The sequence below is a fragment of the Astatotilapia calliptera genome, chromosome 6 (genome assembly GCF_900246225.1).
Source record: "Astatotilapia calliptera chromosome 6, fAstCal1.2, whole genome shotgun sequence".
Taxonomy (NCBI): Eukaryota; Metazoa; Chordata; class Actinopteri; order Cichliformes; family Cichlidae; genus Astatotilapia; species Astatotilapia calliptera.
Window position 1 is genome coordinate 19635637 of NC_039307.1, and position 16229 is coordinate 19651865.

Genomic DNA, 16229 nt, shown 5'->3' on the forward strand with positions numbered 1-16229 from the left:
CACTGCTAGATCTGTTGAATCAAAAAATCATTTAAATAGAATCTGTCTGACAAAGTGAAATAGGCTAAAATATGTTAAAAAGCAACACATTATGGCATGATCTAAACTTAAAAACATCTGAAAAACAAAGTCATCGGCATCGATCATTCTGGAAAGGTTTACAGAGCCATTTCTGAGGTTTTGGGAGAACCACAGAGCCATTATCCACAAATGGGGAGAACATGGAACAGCGGCGAACTTTCCCAAGGGGTGTCCGGTGTTCCAAAATTACTCCAATAACACATCAACGACTCATCAAAAAGGTCACAAAAGAACCCAGAACAATATTTAAAGAACTACACGTCTCAGTTACCTCAGTTAAAGTCAAAGTTCACAATTCAATAATCACAAAGAGACTAAGAAAAGATGGCATACACTGGTGATTTGAGGACAAAACCAATGCTAACCAAAAAGAACACAAAGACTTGTCTCACATTTGTCTTACAGTCTTGGGGGTCATCAACATTTTGATGACCCCAACATTTTGAAGACTTTTGGGAAAGACTTTCTGCAGCTAAGCGGATGGCACAACATAGAAGAGCTAACTTGTAAGGCCAGGACTCCGCAATCTGTTCACACCTACAAGCCAGTGGACACTCTTTCAATGATGAGCATGTACACATCCTGGACAGGGAGGAACGCTGCGGGGAGACAAGGTGGCCGTTTATTTTAAAAGGAAAGACCATCTCTTAATTGAGAAGGAGGCCTACATCTTTCACAATCTTTCAGTGCTGTGATTGCAGCCATTACCCAACTCTGTGAATAATACTCATGGCCATTGATCAGTGTTCATTGATCAGTATTTGGCGATCTGTAGTCATGACAATTTATATATTAATGATCAAGAAACTGACCTGACAGCCCATTCTTTGTCAGTGGTGTTAGTTTCAGTCATTATGCAAATGTACCATTTATAAGGCTGGAGAAGCCTGCAGTCAGCTGAGACTGAAGAAGTCACTTGGATGCCTAACAAAACATTTCACCCTCTGAAAAGGCTACGTCCAGATGAACAGAATCAACTTTTTGGGAATCATCTATGATGGTGGATTATATCTGCTTAATTTAAGGAGAAAAAAAGCCCTAAAAAGGGAAACTGATGCATTATCATTCAATTTTAGCAGGCGTGTCAGTTCAGTTAATTAACTTTCTGATTTGCTTCTGCCTGCTACTTTCTCCATTTTCACCTGAGTTATTTCTTTTTCATCCTAAATTAACTTATTTCCGTTCACTTTGCTATACACCTTATAGACATTTGACCACTGCATCATGAATATATAGCAAGAAGATGCAATACAACATCTGTCTGTTGGGATAATTTTTCCTTTTAGAGATGATAGGTATAAGGTAATACCAACATCTTTACAGGTCGTTCTCCAAATTTATCAGCTATGGGAGGACCATCAGGTGATTTTGAGTCAAAATTTCAAGCTTACCTATGTGATGACATTAGGTTGCTTGCATTGGTTTTTTGTTTGCTTGTTTTTGTTTTTTTTTGGAGGTGAAGGTCGTGGCAGAAAGAAGCCCCATCCAAACAGCAGCCATTTTAATTTGTTTGACAGGGAAGAGAGGTGATAACCTCCCTCCGTAGCCGCTCACCCGGGGAGGAAAGGTGGGGGGGAAAGAGAGGTAGAAAACAACGAGAGAGAGAGCAAAAGCAAAGGAAGGGAGGGCTGAGCAGAATGGCGATAAGGGGCTGGATAGAGTCAGTAAAAGAAAGAACAAACGAGAGTGGTGAAAAAGGAGTGTGGAATATTTGATTATGGCTCAAGGCTGTATATTTGTCTAAAAGCTAAAGACTGTCAACCAGCAAATCGCAGGGGTCGACGGATGGGTGTGACTTTATGTGTGTGTGTGAAAACACGCCAGCTTGTGTGGGTCATTGCTTATCAGAACATAATTTATGCCGAATACACATGTCTGTGTGTTTCTGCGCGTATGTTTGTGTGTATGTTACGATTTTTGGATGTCAGTTACAGTTCTGTGGGCCTGAGGAGAATACAGCGGCCTCCCTCAGGGTGCTGTTAGTGCCACTCTCATACAGATGTGCTGGGCTGCGACTGTGTCAGTTTCTGTGTGTGTGTTTGCGTGTGCGTGTGTGCATGCATACCATTCTCTTACAGGAAACTAAAGTTATTCCTCAGGGTTTCCTGCTGGGGTGGGATCTAGACACTTGAATCTATCAGTTCTTATCAAATATTTGTTCCAATTGTTGTTTAATGTTACTGTGAGAAAAGATTTCAAAAACGATATTTTCCTCTTGTTTTTTTCTCACTCATTTGTCATATAAAGCCCCACGTTTGAATGCAGCTCTGATGTTCATCCATTGTAATTGCTTTTAGGCACTCTTAAAAACCATGGCTCACGACTTGTGTGTGTGAACATGTTATGCTTGGTAACTGCAATCCCTTTGTTATTCTAAAATTTGCAAATTGTAATTGTTCACTTACTTTCTTGTATTAAAGTGCTCATTACCCAGTAACTGATGAATTCATGTCAGGTTTTTTGTGTTGGTTTGTATTACATTCAGGAATAACTAATAAACCTTATAACAGAAAAATAAGAGCCTAGCATAGTCTTCTCCCTTAAATTTGTTTTAAAATGTATTTTCTTCTTCTCTTCCAGATGTTGATGCAGAAGGTGAAACTTGGTTGGTTTCAGACAAAGACAAGGAGGTGGGTGGCAATGAGCAGCTTTTTAGTGCTTTCTGTTTGTTGCCGCTTTGTTTTTGGTTTCTATCAATCAAAATCAACTATAAATAAACATAAAAGCTAGTATTTGCATTACTCATATAGTTTTAACTGTGTTATTTTATACTGAAATGATTATTAAGAGTTCTGGTAAAAAAAAAATCCTAATGCAAGTTCAACATGTAAAGCCAGCTCCATATGTATTATTAAATAACAACAGGCCCCACCTGGTCATGAAACTGCCTGCTCAGTCTGTTGTCCAATTATGTTTGAGCATCTGGGGCACTATGTATGAAAGTGAAAACAGTTAAAGTAATACTTCTGTAAAATCCCTTCAGTCCCATCTTGATTGTTTAGTGTGAAATTCCCATGGTAGTGTACAGAGAAAAAAATGTGTGTTCGACCAACAACTTAGCGACTCAGTCGTAGCAAAAGTATTGAAATGGCCTCAAACATTTAAGCACTGAAGCTGACAGAATATCCTAGTTAGCCTAGTGTTGGTGACCTATTGCTTAATTTTAATAAAATGCAGCCACACAAACAGCTGACTCCAAATATATATTTATTAAATGTAAACATCAGTAAGTTAGACCCAGTAGCATGAGTTTTTTTCCTCATAGCTGCCAAAAAATATTGAGTTCATCTTGTAAAACTATTGATGCAGCTGCTTTGTCCTTGTGTAATTAACACCAACAACTGACAGAAAAGTGAATGATGAGGCTTTATCGACCAAACACCAAGCACTAAACCCTGTGGCTATATATCCTGTATGGCTACAGAGTTTCTTGATCCTTACACTAACACCGTGATGCCATTAATGCACTAAACTTGTGTTTTTCAGGCTCAAATCTATAACAAAAGAAAAGGTGTCAGGATAGCAGTGCAGCGGGTGTCGAACAGATACTATACTGATAAGAACGTCAACTGCCGAAACTGCAACAATTTTGGACATCTCTCCAAGAACTGTCCTGACCCTAAAGTGAGTCCTGATCACCACATAGTGGCTCATATAGCACTTTTATAAGTACATAAAGGTTCTAACCACGTTTTGTGTGTGTATGTGCAGAAGTTGCTGCCATGCTTTCTTTGTGGGACTCCAGGCCACCCAGCCCGTGACTGTCTCAAAAGGCACTGCAACAACTGTAGCCTGCCAGGGCATCTTTATGATTCCTGCAGTGAGAATTCATACTGGAACAGACATTGTCATCGCTGCAACATGAAGGGACACTACCCTGACGTGAGTATTACACCCACTTTTATTTTACTTGAGAGTCAGACTTGCACTAGATGATCCAGAATTGTGGATATGCAAACATTATACGCATTCCAGAGTGTTGAACATTATATTCCCAAATCATGGGAGCTATGAGAATCCTTCATTTCTCTGTGAAGGTTTCCCATGACGATGGTGAATGTTGTTTCTGTTGGGCAATAACTCCTGGCGTTGTTAGTTGTAAAGCTGATATGTAGTTGAGGTGTTGGCTCTGTGCAGGTCAGTCAGGCTCTTCTAAACTAAAGTAATGTATTGCCCAGCTGAGACTGGAAAGGCCTTTCCCAAAAATCACTTTGCTGTGACTTTAATATTTTCTTCCACTGAAAGTAAGAGACCACAGAGCTCAAACACATGTACACTTATAGTTTTAACCAGAGAGCCAGTTTGACACAAAGAAGCTCAAACTGCATAACAGGACCAAACTGAACACATGCATGTACACATGCTTAAAGCTGAGGGAGGCAACATGTTTTGGGGTAAAATGCATATATGAAGAATTACTGTACACACAACTTCACTTTGCTCTATGATAAAACATGGGAACTGCCACAGATTGATACTGCGGCTTGGGCTTTTAATAAAAATTACTGCTGAACATAGAAATCAAAACCGCCTTCATCACAATAAATGTGGTTTGTTTTTCACTTTTTCTTTCCACTATCATCGTTTTTTCCACCTCTCACTCCCTCCCTCTTTCGCTTTCAGTAATAATGAGTGACCAGGGGTCAGCAAACGCTGCTGTTCACATTAATTGATACACTTCAGTAATTACAGCTTAGTTATGTCTCTGCCATGCTGCATATTCCAGCTATGGGCGCGTGCGTGTGTGTGTGTGTGTGCGTGTGTTGGCACTGAAGGGTGAATCTAATGACCATCAATGACAATTATCCCGCCGCAGTGTTCATTACCTTGCCCATTTACACTAATGCCACAGAATGGAAAACCCTGCAAGAAGTCAGTCTGTGTCTCTCCACCTCACACCCCACTCTTTCTCTCCCTCTCTCTCTCTCTCTCTCGCTGTCTCTCTCGCTGTCTCTCTCTCCTTCTCGCGCCCTGTCTCTCCGTCAGTCAGTCATGTACTGTGCTCTGTGTAATGGATGAGTAACCAGGTGAACACCAGAGGGAGAGTGTAGGCCAGGACACACATAACCCAATTTTTTCTTTTTCTCTTGCTCTCTCTCTGTCTCTCTTTCTCTCAATCTCTAAACCCATTCCTTTCAGCTCGTCATCCAGATCTTCAAATTGATCTCATTCTACTCTTTTGCATATTGTTTTCCAACAGCAAACAAAGGTGCAAAGTTGTGTGGCATTGTAATTACCTTTTTCTTGGAACGTATCACTTTTTTTCTCCTCTTTTCCTTACACTCACAAATTATACTGTATGTATTAGTGTCTGTGTTTGAGAGAGAAAGAGAGTCAGGTCTCAGTCCCCTGGGCCTTTCTGTGTCTCTCATTAAAGACAGACGGTTGATGGAGCGCGAGTGTGTCGCTCGCCTCGCCTGTCGCCCTCGACAACAACACACTACCCTGGCGGTCTGGAGGGAGAGAGCAAACGGGGGGGGGGGGTTGAAGAAAAGAAAAGAGCTAGATGAGAGGTGGAGGAAGATGCAGCTGTTGAAATTCATATTTGTTCTTGTATGTATTCAAATCAGAACAGATCACATTAAGCCAGAAAAAGTACCTACTGTTCTCACAGGCTGCTGTTTCAAGGTCGGGATTTGAACCCACACTTGAGGTCAAATTAGTGACTTTTTAGTGGGATTGTAATTTATATATTTTACAAAATATGTTGAGGAACTTTGGTGTGACTGAACAGTGCTGTTTGCACAGAACAGGCTTGAATTTGTCTCCCTCATTCTGTCTCACACACTCTCTTGACTCAGTAGGTATGTAAGTAGATAAATCTTGTTGCCTGCGGCATTTTCAATTTCCCAGTGGGAAGTGGTGGCGGTTTGGAAAGGATGTTGGAACGCTTAAGGAACAGCGTGGAGAAGCCCCGGAGATAATGCTTTAGCCACACTGGGACAAAACGACTGACTGCTTTACTTACCGACTGACTGCAGAGAGACACATGGATAGAAAATAGTTACTGAGAAATCAAGGTGATCAGACTCTAGAGAGAGATGCAAGAAGAGACTTATGGTCTTAGACGGGCAAGCAAATGACTCCGTGGCCTGCCAGGAGTTTCCATTCAGCCTCTGAATGTCTTTCTTGTCTTTTCTCTCACCAGTTAGACTTTCATACCTCTCCCTTGTGTTTTAAAAATCTGATGTTGATGTTTTCAAAATGTTTTGTCCTGATTTTGTGTGTACTGTCAGAGTCCAAGTAAACTGGTATAAATGCAGTTTGGTCCACAGGTTTTTGGACAGTTTATCTGTATTTTTTCCTCTCTACACCAACACAGTGGATTTTAAAAAATCAATATGTGACTGAAGTGTGAACTGCATTTATTCATAGTCCCAAATATTCAGTGGCTCAAAAATAATTGGACAATTGAGTGATAAACAAATTTAGGAGATAAAGAATATGGAGTTGATTCCAAATGTTGAGCTTTAGTAGCTGTTAACTGGATACCTGAGGTCCAAGGTGCTGTCAGTGCAAGTGAAGGACGCAATCATTACGCACATACTTTAGGAGTGGTCAGGTCTACAACCTGGTTCAGTCTTGAAAAGAAGTTATAGATTAGACACAAGAGACACCTTTATGAATGGAAATAACAGAGGGTTTTCAACAAGGTGCAAACCATCGATTCCACTCAAGAATAGGGAGGTCAAAAAACATCTAAAAGAGCCTGCACAGTGCTTTAAAAAACCCTCTTTGAACAGATGAAGCCAAGATTAACGTGCACTAGAATGATGGAAATAGAGAAATATTGAGAAGAAGGGAAGCAGTTCATGGTCTGAAGCATACCACACCATCTGCCAAACATAGTGGAGGAAGCGTAATGGATGACGTGGACATGTATGGTTGCCAGTGGAACTGGGTCACTGTTTTTTTAGATGAAGCGACTGCAGATAGAAGTAGCAGCATGAACTCTGAGGTGTACAGGGCTGTGCTGTCTGCTCAGCTCCAGCGTAATGTTGCAAAACAGGTTGGACAGCAAATGGATAATGACCCAAAGGATAATGCAGACATTAACTAACAATAATATTCTTCAATGGCCAAGTCATTCACCTGATCTTAGTTCAGCTGAGCATGCTTTTTACTTACTTGATTCATTGAATTTAATTTCAGTTCAGGTTTATTTACATAGCACCAAAGCACAATAACAGTTGCCCCAGTACACGTTTACTGTAAGGTCACTGAAAAAAGAGAGCGTAGGGAGGCAGGACTGAAGACAGACCTGCAGATTTTAAAAGCACAGACTGCAAAAATAAGGACTCCATCTATGTATTAACTACTATAAAACTATTCTCTCATTTTTTTATTATGCCAGTTTGTCCAATTACTTTTGAGCTTTTCAAAATGGGGAAAAGTGACTGTAATTTCTAAACACTTTGTTGAATACTTCATTAAAAACCCTTGAATTAAAGCTGAAATTCTGCACTACAATCACATCTTGATTGTTTGATTTAAAATTCATTGTGGTGGAGTATAAAAAAAAAAGTGTTGTTGTTTTTACAAAGCTTTGTAAAAGGTATTTAATGACACAGTGTGTGTGTTTTTCTTTTTCAGGCTTGTCCAGAAATCTGGAGACAGTATCACCTGACAGTGAGTATCTTTTCACAGAAAAACTCTGTCAGCAAGTGTCATAGCAGAATTCTTCACACTCCTTCCATTTCTCCAGTTATTAGTTCTTTTTTTGTGAAAGGAGGCTAATATTGTATCAGGTTCAGTCCTGAAAAATGAGAAAGGTCCCGCTTCTTTTTTAGAAACGATGCCAAAGTCGAACAGACTGTGTGCAGGGGAAAGGAGTAAAGTGTAGGTCAAGTATACCTTTTGGATCAAGGGTTCAGATGGTGTTCAGTAGTTTCCTCTGCTCGCACTCGAATCTTGAGCTCATAGATAAAAATTCTGAGATTTGTATTTTGCGTTTGTCTAATAGCTCTTTAAAATAAGGGAAGCTGCTTTTAACTTGTGGTATGAATTCATACAAATGACAGTAAAAGTGAAAACAGGAAATCATTAAACACCAAATGTGTTTTTGTTTTCTATAGAATGTTTCACCAAATATGTCTTAGTTTAGGTTTGAATTTTTTCTTCAGTGAGTACAAGTGGAAACTTTTGTAAATGTGCATATTTGATTCATTACTTTACTGAAAATATTAAATATGTAACTAATGGTACAAACAATTTTTGTATTATTATATTCATGATAAATTATTTAGCAAAACAAAGGAGGTAAAAGGAGGTGACCTGAGAACAGCAGAACGAGTGGTTTTAAGTGGAAAGTCCCAAAATTTATTAAGCTTGGGAAATTGTGAAAAGCAATTTGTGTGGGTTTAGTTTGCACCACGTTTATGTAGGATTTCTGCTCAGAGTCTGAGTTAAAGCCAAGAAAGATAAAAAAAGAAAAATGATGGTAGTGAGGAGTGATAAAGCCCAATCTAAATAGACATCTTACCTTCTGAAATTTGTCTTAAAAAATACATAAAGCAACATTGTAGTGAAACATATCAATTAATAGCTCATTAAAGTATTTTTCAGTGGAAAATACTAACAAAAATAAATGTACTTAATTGTAAAACTTTGCACTAGCACTAAGCCGGACTCTCACCACTGCTGAATTAGAGTAATTGATCTTCTTGTTACATTTATTTTTGAATCGTCAATCAACGAGGTGTTTCCATGAGTTTCATAGAGGCAAAGGTGTCATGTGATTAGTCAATAAGTCAGTCGTGACTGGTATTGACTTTGCCCTGTAGCAGGTAAGTGAAGCGTGGGGGTAAGAAATATAGTAAAATATTAAAGAAGTACTAAAAGTTATGGGAAACTTGTCCTCCTCCTTTTCTTTCATCAAGTGCTCATGTGACATTAGTGTGTGTGTGTGTGTGTCTGTGTGAGACAGAAACAATGTGTCAAAGAGTAGAAAACTGTTTGACAGTCACATGGGCCATATGTCAGTGGGGAGGCATTTGCTTATTTATATCTGTGTGTTTGTGTGTGTTTATCCAAAATCTCAAAAGATAACTAGTTTTCTTGGCTTCTTACTTCCGTGTGTGTGTGTCTGTATGTTTGTGTGTGTGTGTGTGCATCTGAGCGAGGGGGTGATATAGACCTCAGCCTAAGAGAAAAGAGCAGCTTGTTTGTCAATTAAAAGACGTGATAAAGCATGAAATGGGCTGCCAACACCACGTGGGACGAGGGAGTGAGAGAGGGGGAAGAAGAGTGTGTGTTTGCATATATCTTGGCATGCACTGTGTGTGTGTTAGGGGAGGTCTGTCACTCTCCTCTATGGAGATTAATTAGCAGGGGCTGTCTAATGAAAAGGCAGCATCGTTAGCGCTAGGGTAGCACGGCGGGAGAGATGGAAAGAGGAGGAGGAGGAAGTGGGAGGAGGGAGCGGGACAGAGAAGTTCCAGGGGAGACGCTGGCAGAGAAGATGGGAGTTGAGTTTAATTGTTGCTCCTGTGTTTGGCGGATGAGCCTCTATGATTTACAGCGGAGTTTCACTTTGAACCACAGACGAAACGAGAACATGCTGACGAAAGTCTCCGGTCGCCTTGCGGGATGATGAAACCATTTTGTTTTTTTGTTCCCCGCTGCACTTCCGCATGTGCGTTTGTGTGTTTGTGTGTGCAATGGTGTGCTTTAACGGGTGGAGGATTGTGACCCAGGTCTAATTGAAGTATTTAAGCCATTTAAGCACTGGGAGCAGAAGGTCGTTACAGATCCAAACTGGCATGGGGGTTAGGGGCCTGCGCAGACACAAACACAGTCTCACACATACAAACACACCCACACACATGCATACACAGAGCTCCTTCTGTTTAAGACAGCCTCATTTTATTCATGATGCTGCTTATGACCCTGAACTCCCCAATGTGAGAAGGTGTGTGTGCGTGCGTGTGTGTGTGTGTGTTTGTGTGTGTGTGTGTTCGCTTTGGGAGATGTGACTCTGTCACCTTCCGCTGGGCTCAGCCAGGTGTGAAAAGGCATTCTGTCAGACCTCCCTGCTACTGGGTCCATTTATCCTTCGCTGTGTGTGCGTGCTTGTGTGTGTGTTGGGTCCGTTTATCTTCCATGAGTGTATCTGTTGTCTGCCTGCACCTGGCCCTCAACTAACAAACTCCTCCAAACCACACAGTATAGACCACAAAGCCCTGGGGTATTTACCGAGAAAGTACGATACTGACACACATGGACACACACAAACACACACACTCCTCCTACAAATATATAGAGCAGCAAATGGGGTAAAAAGATATCCACAACATTTTCATTGTGTCTGTGTCATACAGATTTGAGCACCTTTTTTTTTTTAACACAACTGTAGCACTTGTAGAAAATGTAACTGTTTCCTTTTTGAAGAACGGAGTTTACTTCTGCTGTTCAGTCTATCTTTCTTTTTCACTCTCCTACGCAAACACCACTTCACCCACCCACCCACAGACGCCCTGTTTTTTTTCTTCTCCCCCTTTCTTTTCCATTGAAGCTTACAGTGTGGGGTCACTCCTTTTCCTGCAGACCCATGTCACTACCCCCATGTATGTTATTATGTTCTTATGATTTCCACCTAATACTCTACATACTAAATATAACAAAAAACTCCCAAAATACTGGTATTATCTGGCTGAGGTCGGCCGGTGCAAAGTTCTGCCATCGACATATGTTTTGTTTTCCAGAAGGCCCTGCCGCCAACATGACTTGTTTGAACTTTTCTTTCGGTCTGTTGGTCATATGATTTCTGTTACGTGGGCATGCCTACAACTACACCTGCACTCAAGTTGCTACACAAATGGCTTTTTTAAATTTATACAAATTGCCTTTGGCCACTTCTGCATTGAGGTCAGACTGTGGAAAGTGTGACTAATAATTATTTTCATTTATATTACTGATAAATCTCTCTGATTTTATAGATTAATAAATATTTTTGCCACTGGTGATATTTCAGATTTATAGTGTTTATATGATTGAAATAAAATAGAATGGCACACATTGGTGAATTATTACATATACACCACATAATCAGCTTTAAAGACCAGTTAAATATCTAATGGGCCAATTGAACAGTCTTTTTGACAAGAGGCTAAAAGAACCATATTTCTATTTCATAGCTAACTACACGCAAGACAAAAAAGAGGAGGATGAGAGGACAGAGAAGGACAGGGTGGAAAGACTGAAGTCATGTAGGGACCAGTAGGAAAGCACGATTAAGGGGGGGATGGATGGCTGGAGGGATGATTGGATGGGGAGCGAGGTTTAGTGACCTGCTATCTGTATTCTGGCTGCTTTAATTCATGTAAATATCATGCATAAATGTGTGCATGCATACACACAACAAACATACAACTCCCAGTCACTTTTTTTTCTTGGTGCCCAGACCCTGCTCTGTTGCATTAAGACCAGAGTGCCACCCTCTGGTAGAAAGTGAATGCTCCCTTGCCTTTAACCAATGAGTGTATGTGAAGTGGGAATTATCTTTCTTCTAACTTTTGAGACTCTGAACGAGGGTTAAAGCTCAAGCAAATGTCCTGAATGCTTGTATTTTTTTTACTTTAATAGAGATCAAGTGTCTTTACTAAAGAAAAAGAAGAAGTAGTTTCAATGTGTTTCACCTTTATAGCAGAAATATATGTATGAACAAGGGAGAGGGAGGAAGGCAGAGGCAGTTGGAGAGGGTGGGGGAGAACTGCTGGAAGGCGGGTGGGGGTTAATGGTGAGTGCATTAAATGGTGAAGGAGACAAGAGAGTGAGCAGAGAGAGTGAATCAGTGCGCCCAGAAGCTGATTGGTGCAGGTATATCGGTGTGTGAGCATTGATTGGCCTCCCTTTAGATAGTAATGGTGACACCTGTACATCGGTGTTTATTGATCAGCAGCTCTGCCGAGTGTGTGCGTGCGTGTGTATGTGTGTGCTGAGCCAATCTTGCGATCGTGTCAGGGTGTGTGAATTGATCTTTTCCTGTGGGACAGGTGTGTAAATGTGTCGGGGTTGCCCGTGAAAAAGCGCTCCGTGACCTTCCTAGTCGACTCCAAAATGAAGCCGTTTTAACTCCCCCTCTCTTTCTCACCTGACTGCCTTTCTTTCCCCTTTCATTTAGCATGTTGTACCCTTTTATACATTTTTGTCTGTCCGTCTTTCTTCAGAAGGTATGCTCAGTTCACACATGTCTTTGTTAGCGCAAGGTTAGGACATTTTGCCCCTTAAATCCTCTTATTTCTATAGGAAAAAATGTCTCGTTAAGACAGTCGACTTTTCCAAGGTACAAAATATTTCAGGAATCCTCATTTTCTTTTCTTTGTCTGTTTTAAGTTGAGCAGAATGAATAGCTGAAGAAAAAGCTTTACTCCAAAGAGGGTCTCCCTCAGATTAATTGTGAAAAAAGACAGTTTAAAAAAAAAAAAAAACTTTAATAAATGTTACGTCACAGGTAACCCTGAAATCCCTCCGCTGTTGTGTAAAATAGACCTCAGTAGTGGTCGGATGTTTTGGCTGGTTTCTGTGGGGTTTATGACTTTGGTTTATATGACCGTTTAGAAATAAATATATTTACTGGATATTTAGAGGTAAATGGTAGATAATGTGTGTAATCTGATTTTTAATGGACAGAAAAGAAACATGGCTGCACTTTAGCTGTTATTCTGGTTTGAATTTATAAACATTTGTATTATTTCAGTGCAATATCATAAATGTTTTATTGCAGTAATATTAAATACAATGAAGACTGATCAAATCCTGGTGTTATTTTACAGTTAACACATTTAGATATTGTATTTGATTTTGTACGGAATTAAATTGCTGTCTGCGTTCACACAATTATTAAGTGGTATTGTTTGCTGACCTCTCTCTGTGATTGGCACACCATCTTCACCTTCATAAAAGTAAATGTTTTAGTGCTCTGAGTGTCCAAATGAGACAGATTAAGCAAAAGCATTAAGAGAAGATTGTCCTGATGCCCACACCAGCTGCGTTAAAGACAAATGAACAACTCTGATTGTATTCCTCCTATCGAAGTCCTACTTCTGCGCTGAGATCAGCCTTGGGCTTTTCTGTACACTGTGTGAAGATAGAGCGCCATTCAGTGGTCAAACAGGCAACTGCACTCCCATACGGCTGCAGGGGAGGGATTTTAAGCCAGATCTTTTCAGGAGGTTTTTTTAACATCAAAAGTATTTTTACCCAGCATAACAGAACATGAATGGACTTGTGTGTTTAATTTCACAAGTAGTCTACACACATTAAACATCTCTGAACCCACCCGCCCCTCTTTCCCACCAAACAAGAAATGAAACCAACAAATACAACATGAAACACACAAACAAAAAATGATGTTGCCTTGGAGGATCAGAGGTAAACTGATTTTTTTTTTTTTTTTTTTTTGGGGAAAAGCCAACACTCAACCAACCAACAGAATAAATATTCAGGGGGACGGCACAGACAATGGCGGAAGCATAAATGTTACCACGAGGCAGTACATGGATATGGGAACAGAAAAGAAGGCAGAAGAGCTTAAAAATCAGACACTTAGGAAACAGTAAGACATTATATGAAAGTTACAGCATACTCAGCCAAAGGTGCTGCTGTTAAAAGTCTAATTAAACCAGTGTAGGCTGTAAGTTTGCATAGAGAAATGGTTTTATATGAATGAACACTTAACTGTCACTCAGACAAAACTTAATTAAAATCGCACTCTTTCCCGCAGTAATAATATACCAACATTAAGTCTTCTCACAGGTTTAAGTTTGATCTTTATTCCACTTTTTGTTCTGTCCTTTCTTCTGTTTGGCTGACCGCTCTTTTTTTTTTTCTTACAAGAATGTCCTCAATTCAAAGTGTGCTCTGTAAAAATCCTTTAAATCCACATCTATTCAGTGAGCTGTTTTTGCTGTCTCATCATTGTACAGTACAGACTGTCCAGTCTTCTCACCTCGCCGTGTCAAAAGGCCCTCAACTCTTTATTCTCCCTCAGACTGAAGCGCTAACAGCACCGGAGGAAGGGGAAGGTGTTTGTGAAAGGAAATGGCTTTTGTGTGTCTTCAGTAGTCAGACGGATAGCACAGTTCATAAAGCAGCACAGGGCACCTTATAACAATCTAACTTCAGATGATTTATTTTAATTTCAGTTTCTCACGTCATCAGCATATTGTCATTTATAATAATCAGTTGTTTCGATTGTTTCAGTCATTATTAAGGAATCATGTTAGAATTTATTGGTACGGGCTGTTTTATGTCATGTTAAACTGATTATATTTGAATCGCATGTTGGTGATCAAAGAAACAAGTATTTTAAAAACAAGATCCTATACGCGGATTTTTCTAAAATCATCAGATTTCTGGAAGGAAAAAGACAAATTAATTATTAAGCAACATTTAGTTGTATGACAAATCATCACCTTGTACCAAACTTGCAAGAACAAAGAGTGTTTAAACCTCAATGGCATTATGTTGTTTGTTATTACACTGTTATTACATTGTCACTTAAATTTTTACATAATTGATTGAAATTTATATATATATATATATATATATATATATATATATATATAAATAAATAAATTTAGATTAACAACGCTGAAAGCAACAACCCTTTCAGGAACCAAATCCATATGTACCAGCCACTACGAAGGCTAATATCATTTTTATAAATATTTAAATTGAAATAACTTTATCAAATATGTGAAGAACTGTATTTGGTTGTTTGAAGCCAAATTTTGATCAAATTTATTTAGTAAAACTGCATTTTTTTTAGTTCATTCCCTCATGGCGACATTATGCAGACAAACTAGTTCTGCTTGTTTGGGGTTTTTAGGTGCTTCCCTTCCCAAAATACTTTGTTCAAACTACAAACAAAGGCTTAGAGGTCCTCATCAAAGCTTGCACACACTTTGCTATCCTCAGTAAGAAGACCAGGGACTCTGTATTTTGGAGTTTATTAGTATTTGGTAAAAGTGTCTTTAGATAATCTACTGGATGCACATGCAGGACCATAGGAATGTAAACAAATGCACATGTTCACGCACACACTCACACACAGGTGCAGTGTTATCAGAGGTCTTGCAGGCTTGCAGGTCATTGTGAATTTCCGCTTAGCTGGATGGTGTCGATGTGTGTGTGTGTGTGTGTGTGTGTGTGTGTGTGTGTGTGTGTGTGTGTGTGTGTGTGTGTGTGTGTGTGTGTGTGTGTGTGTGTGTGTGTGTGTGTGTGTGTGTGTGTGTGTGGCTGGCTGAGAATGTAAAATTAGGATTTGAAATACTGACCAGAGCATAAAAGACGCGGTCCATCTGTATGTAGTATATCTAAATCCGTGTCTCTCATGTCCATACGTGTTGTCTATGGGTCCTATATTTAATGAAAACACAGCCTCACGCTGGCCACAGCAGAAAAGAAGCCTCTCCACTCAGCAGTGAGCACTAAGAAAAGAAATCGTACAACTTGGTTTTGAATAGATTAGCTTGTATCCCCTGTTCCGCCTTCCACGGTGTGACCAGATTACCGCCACTTGCTGCCCCTAAAGGGGGGTTTTCTCCAGAGGTGGCAACCCACCGCCTCCCAGCTCTGCATCACATTATCGTTACATTCCAGGAGCATTTTTTTTTCCTCTCTAAAGAAAAAAAAAAATCCAGACTCGTACTGATTGTCTACAAACTGATTGACCAACTGACAGGAAGAGATAGGAAGAGCCTCTGGGAATTGCACTGTGTGAGTGTGAGTCCTCACCGGGTGCGGGGTTAGGGTTTCGGTCTTTGTGAACTGGGAGACACAAAGAGGGCAGGAATCACATCTGGTTATTTGGAGGATCCACTTCCTCTTCCTCATTCATGGCCTACCTAACTGCAAACATGCCCACCTCCACCTTCAGCAGTCTCCTTAAGCAGATGGATTTTTGTCATTCCTGTTGATGAGTGACAGTAAACACGGTTTATATGCTTTTTTTTTTTTTTTAATTATTCCATAACAAAAGGAGGATTAATGGTTAGGTCTGCAGTTCATTCAATGCATCCTGTCTGGGAAGATGTACACCTTACAGCCATTTCATCTCTCTGATTCACAACAGTCTAATTAATCCTCCCTGTTAACCTAATATGTACATAGTGGTATGTTGCGCGCGCGCACACACACACACACAC

At 40.0% G+C, this 16229-nt stretch overlaps 1 protein-coding gene across 1 annotated transcript in view; it reads left to right on the forward strand.

Moving 5' to 3' along the window:
- The window catches only part of zcchc7 (zinc finger, CCHC domain containing 7), a 51734-nt gene that overhangs the window by 27050 nt on the left and 8455 nt on the right, over positions 1-16229 (forward strand). The window contains exons 4-7 of the mRNA XM_026170921.1: positions 2662-2711; positions 3568-3705; positions 3793-3963; positions 7675-7710. Coding sequence (XP_026026706.1) covers positions 2662-2711; positions 3568-3705; positions 3793-3963; positions 7675-7710 — 395 coding nt within the window. The remainder of the gene's footprint in view (positions 1-2661; positions 2712-3567; positions 3706-3792; positions 3964-7674; positions 7711-16229) is intronic.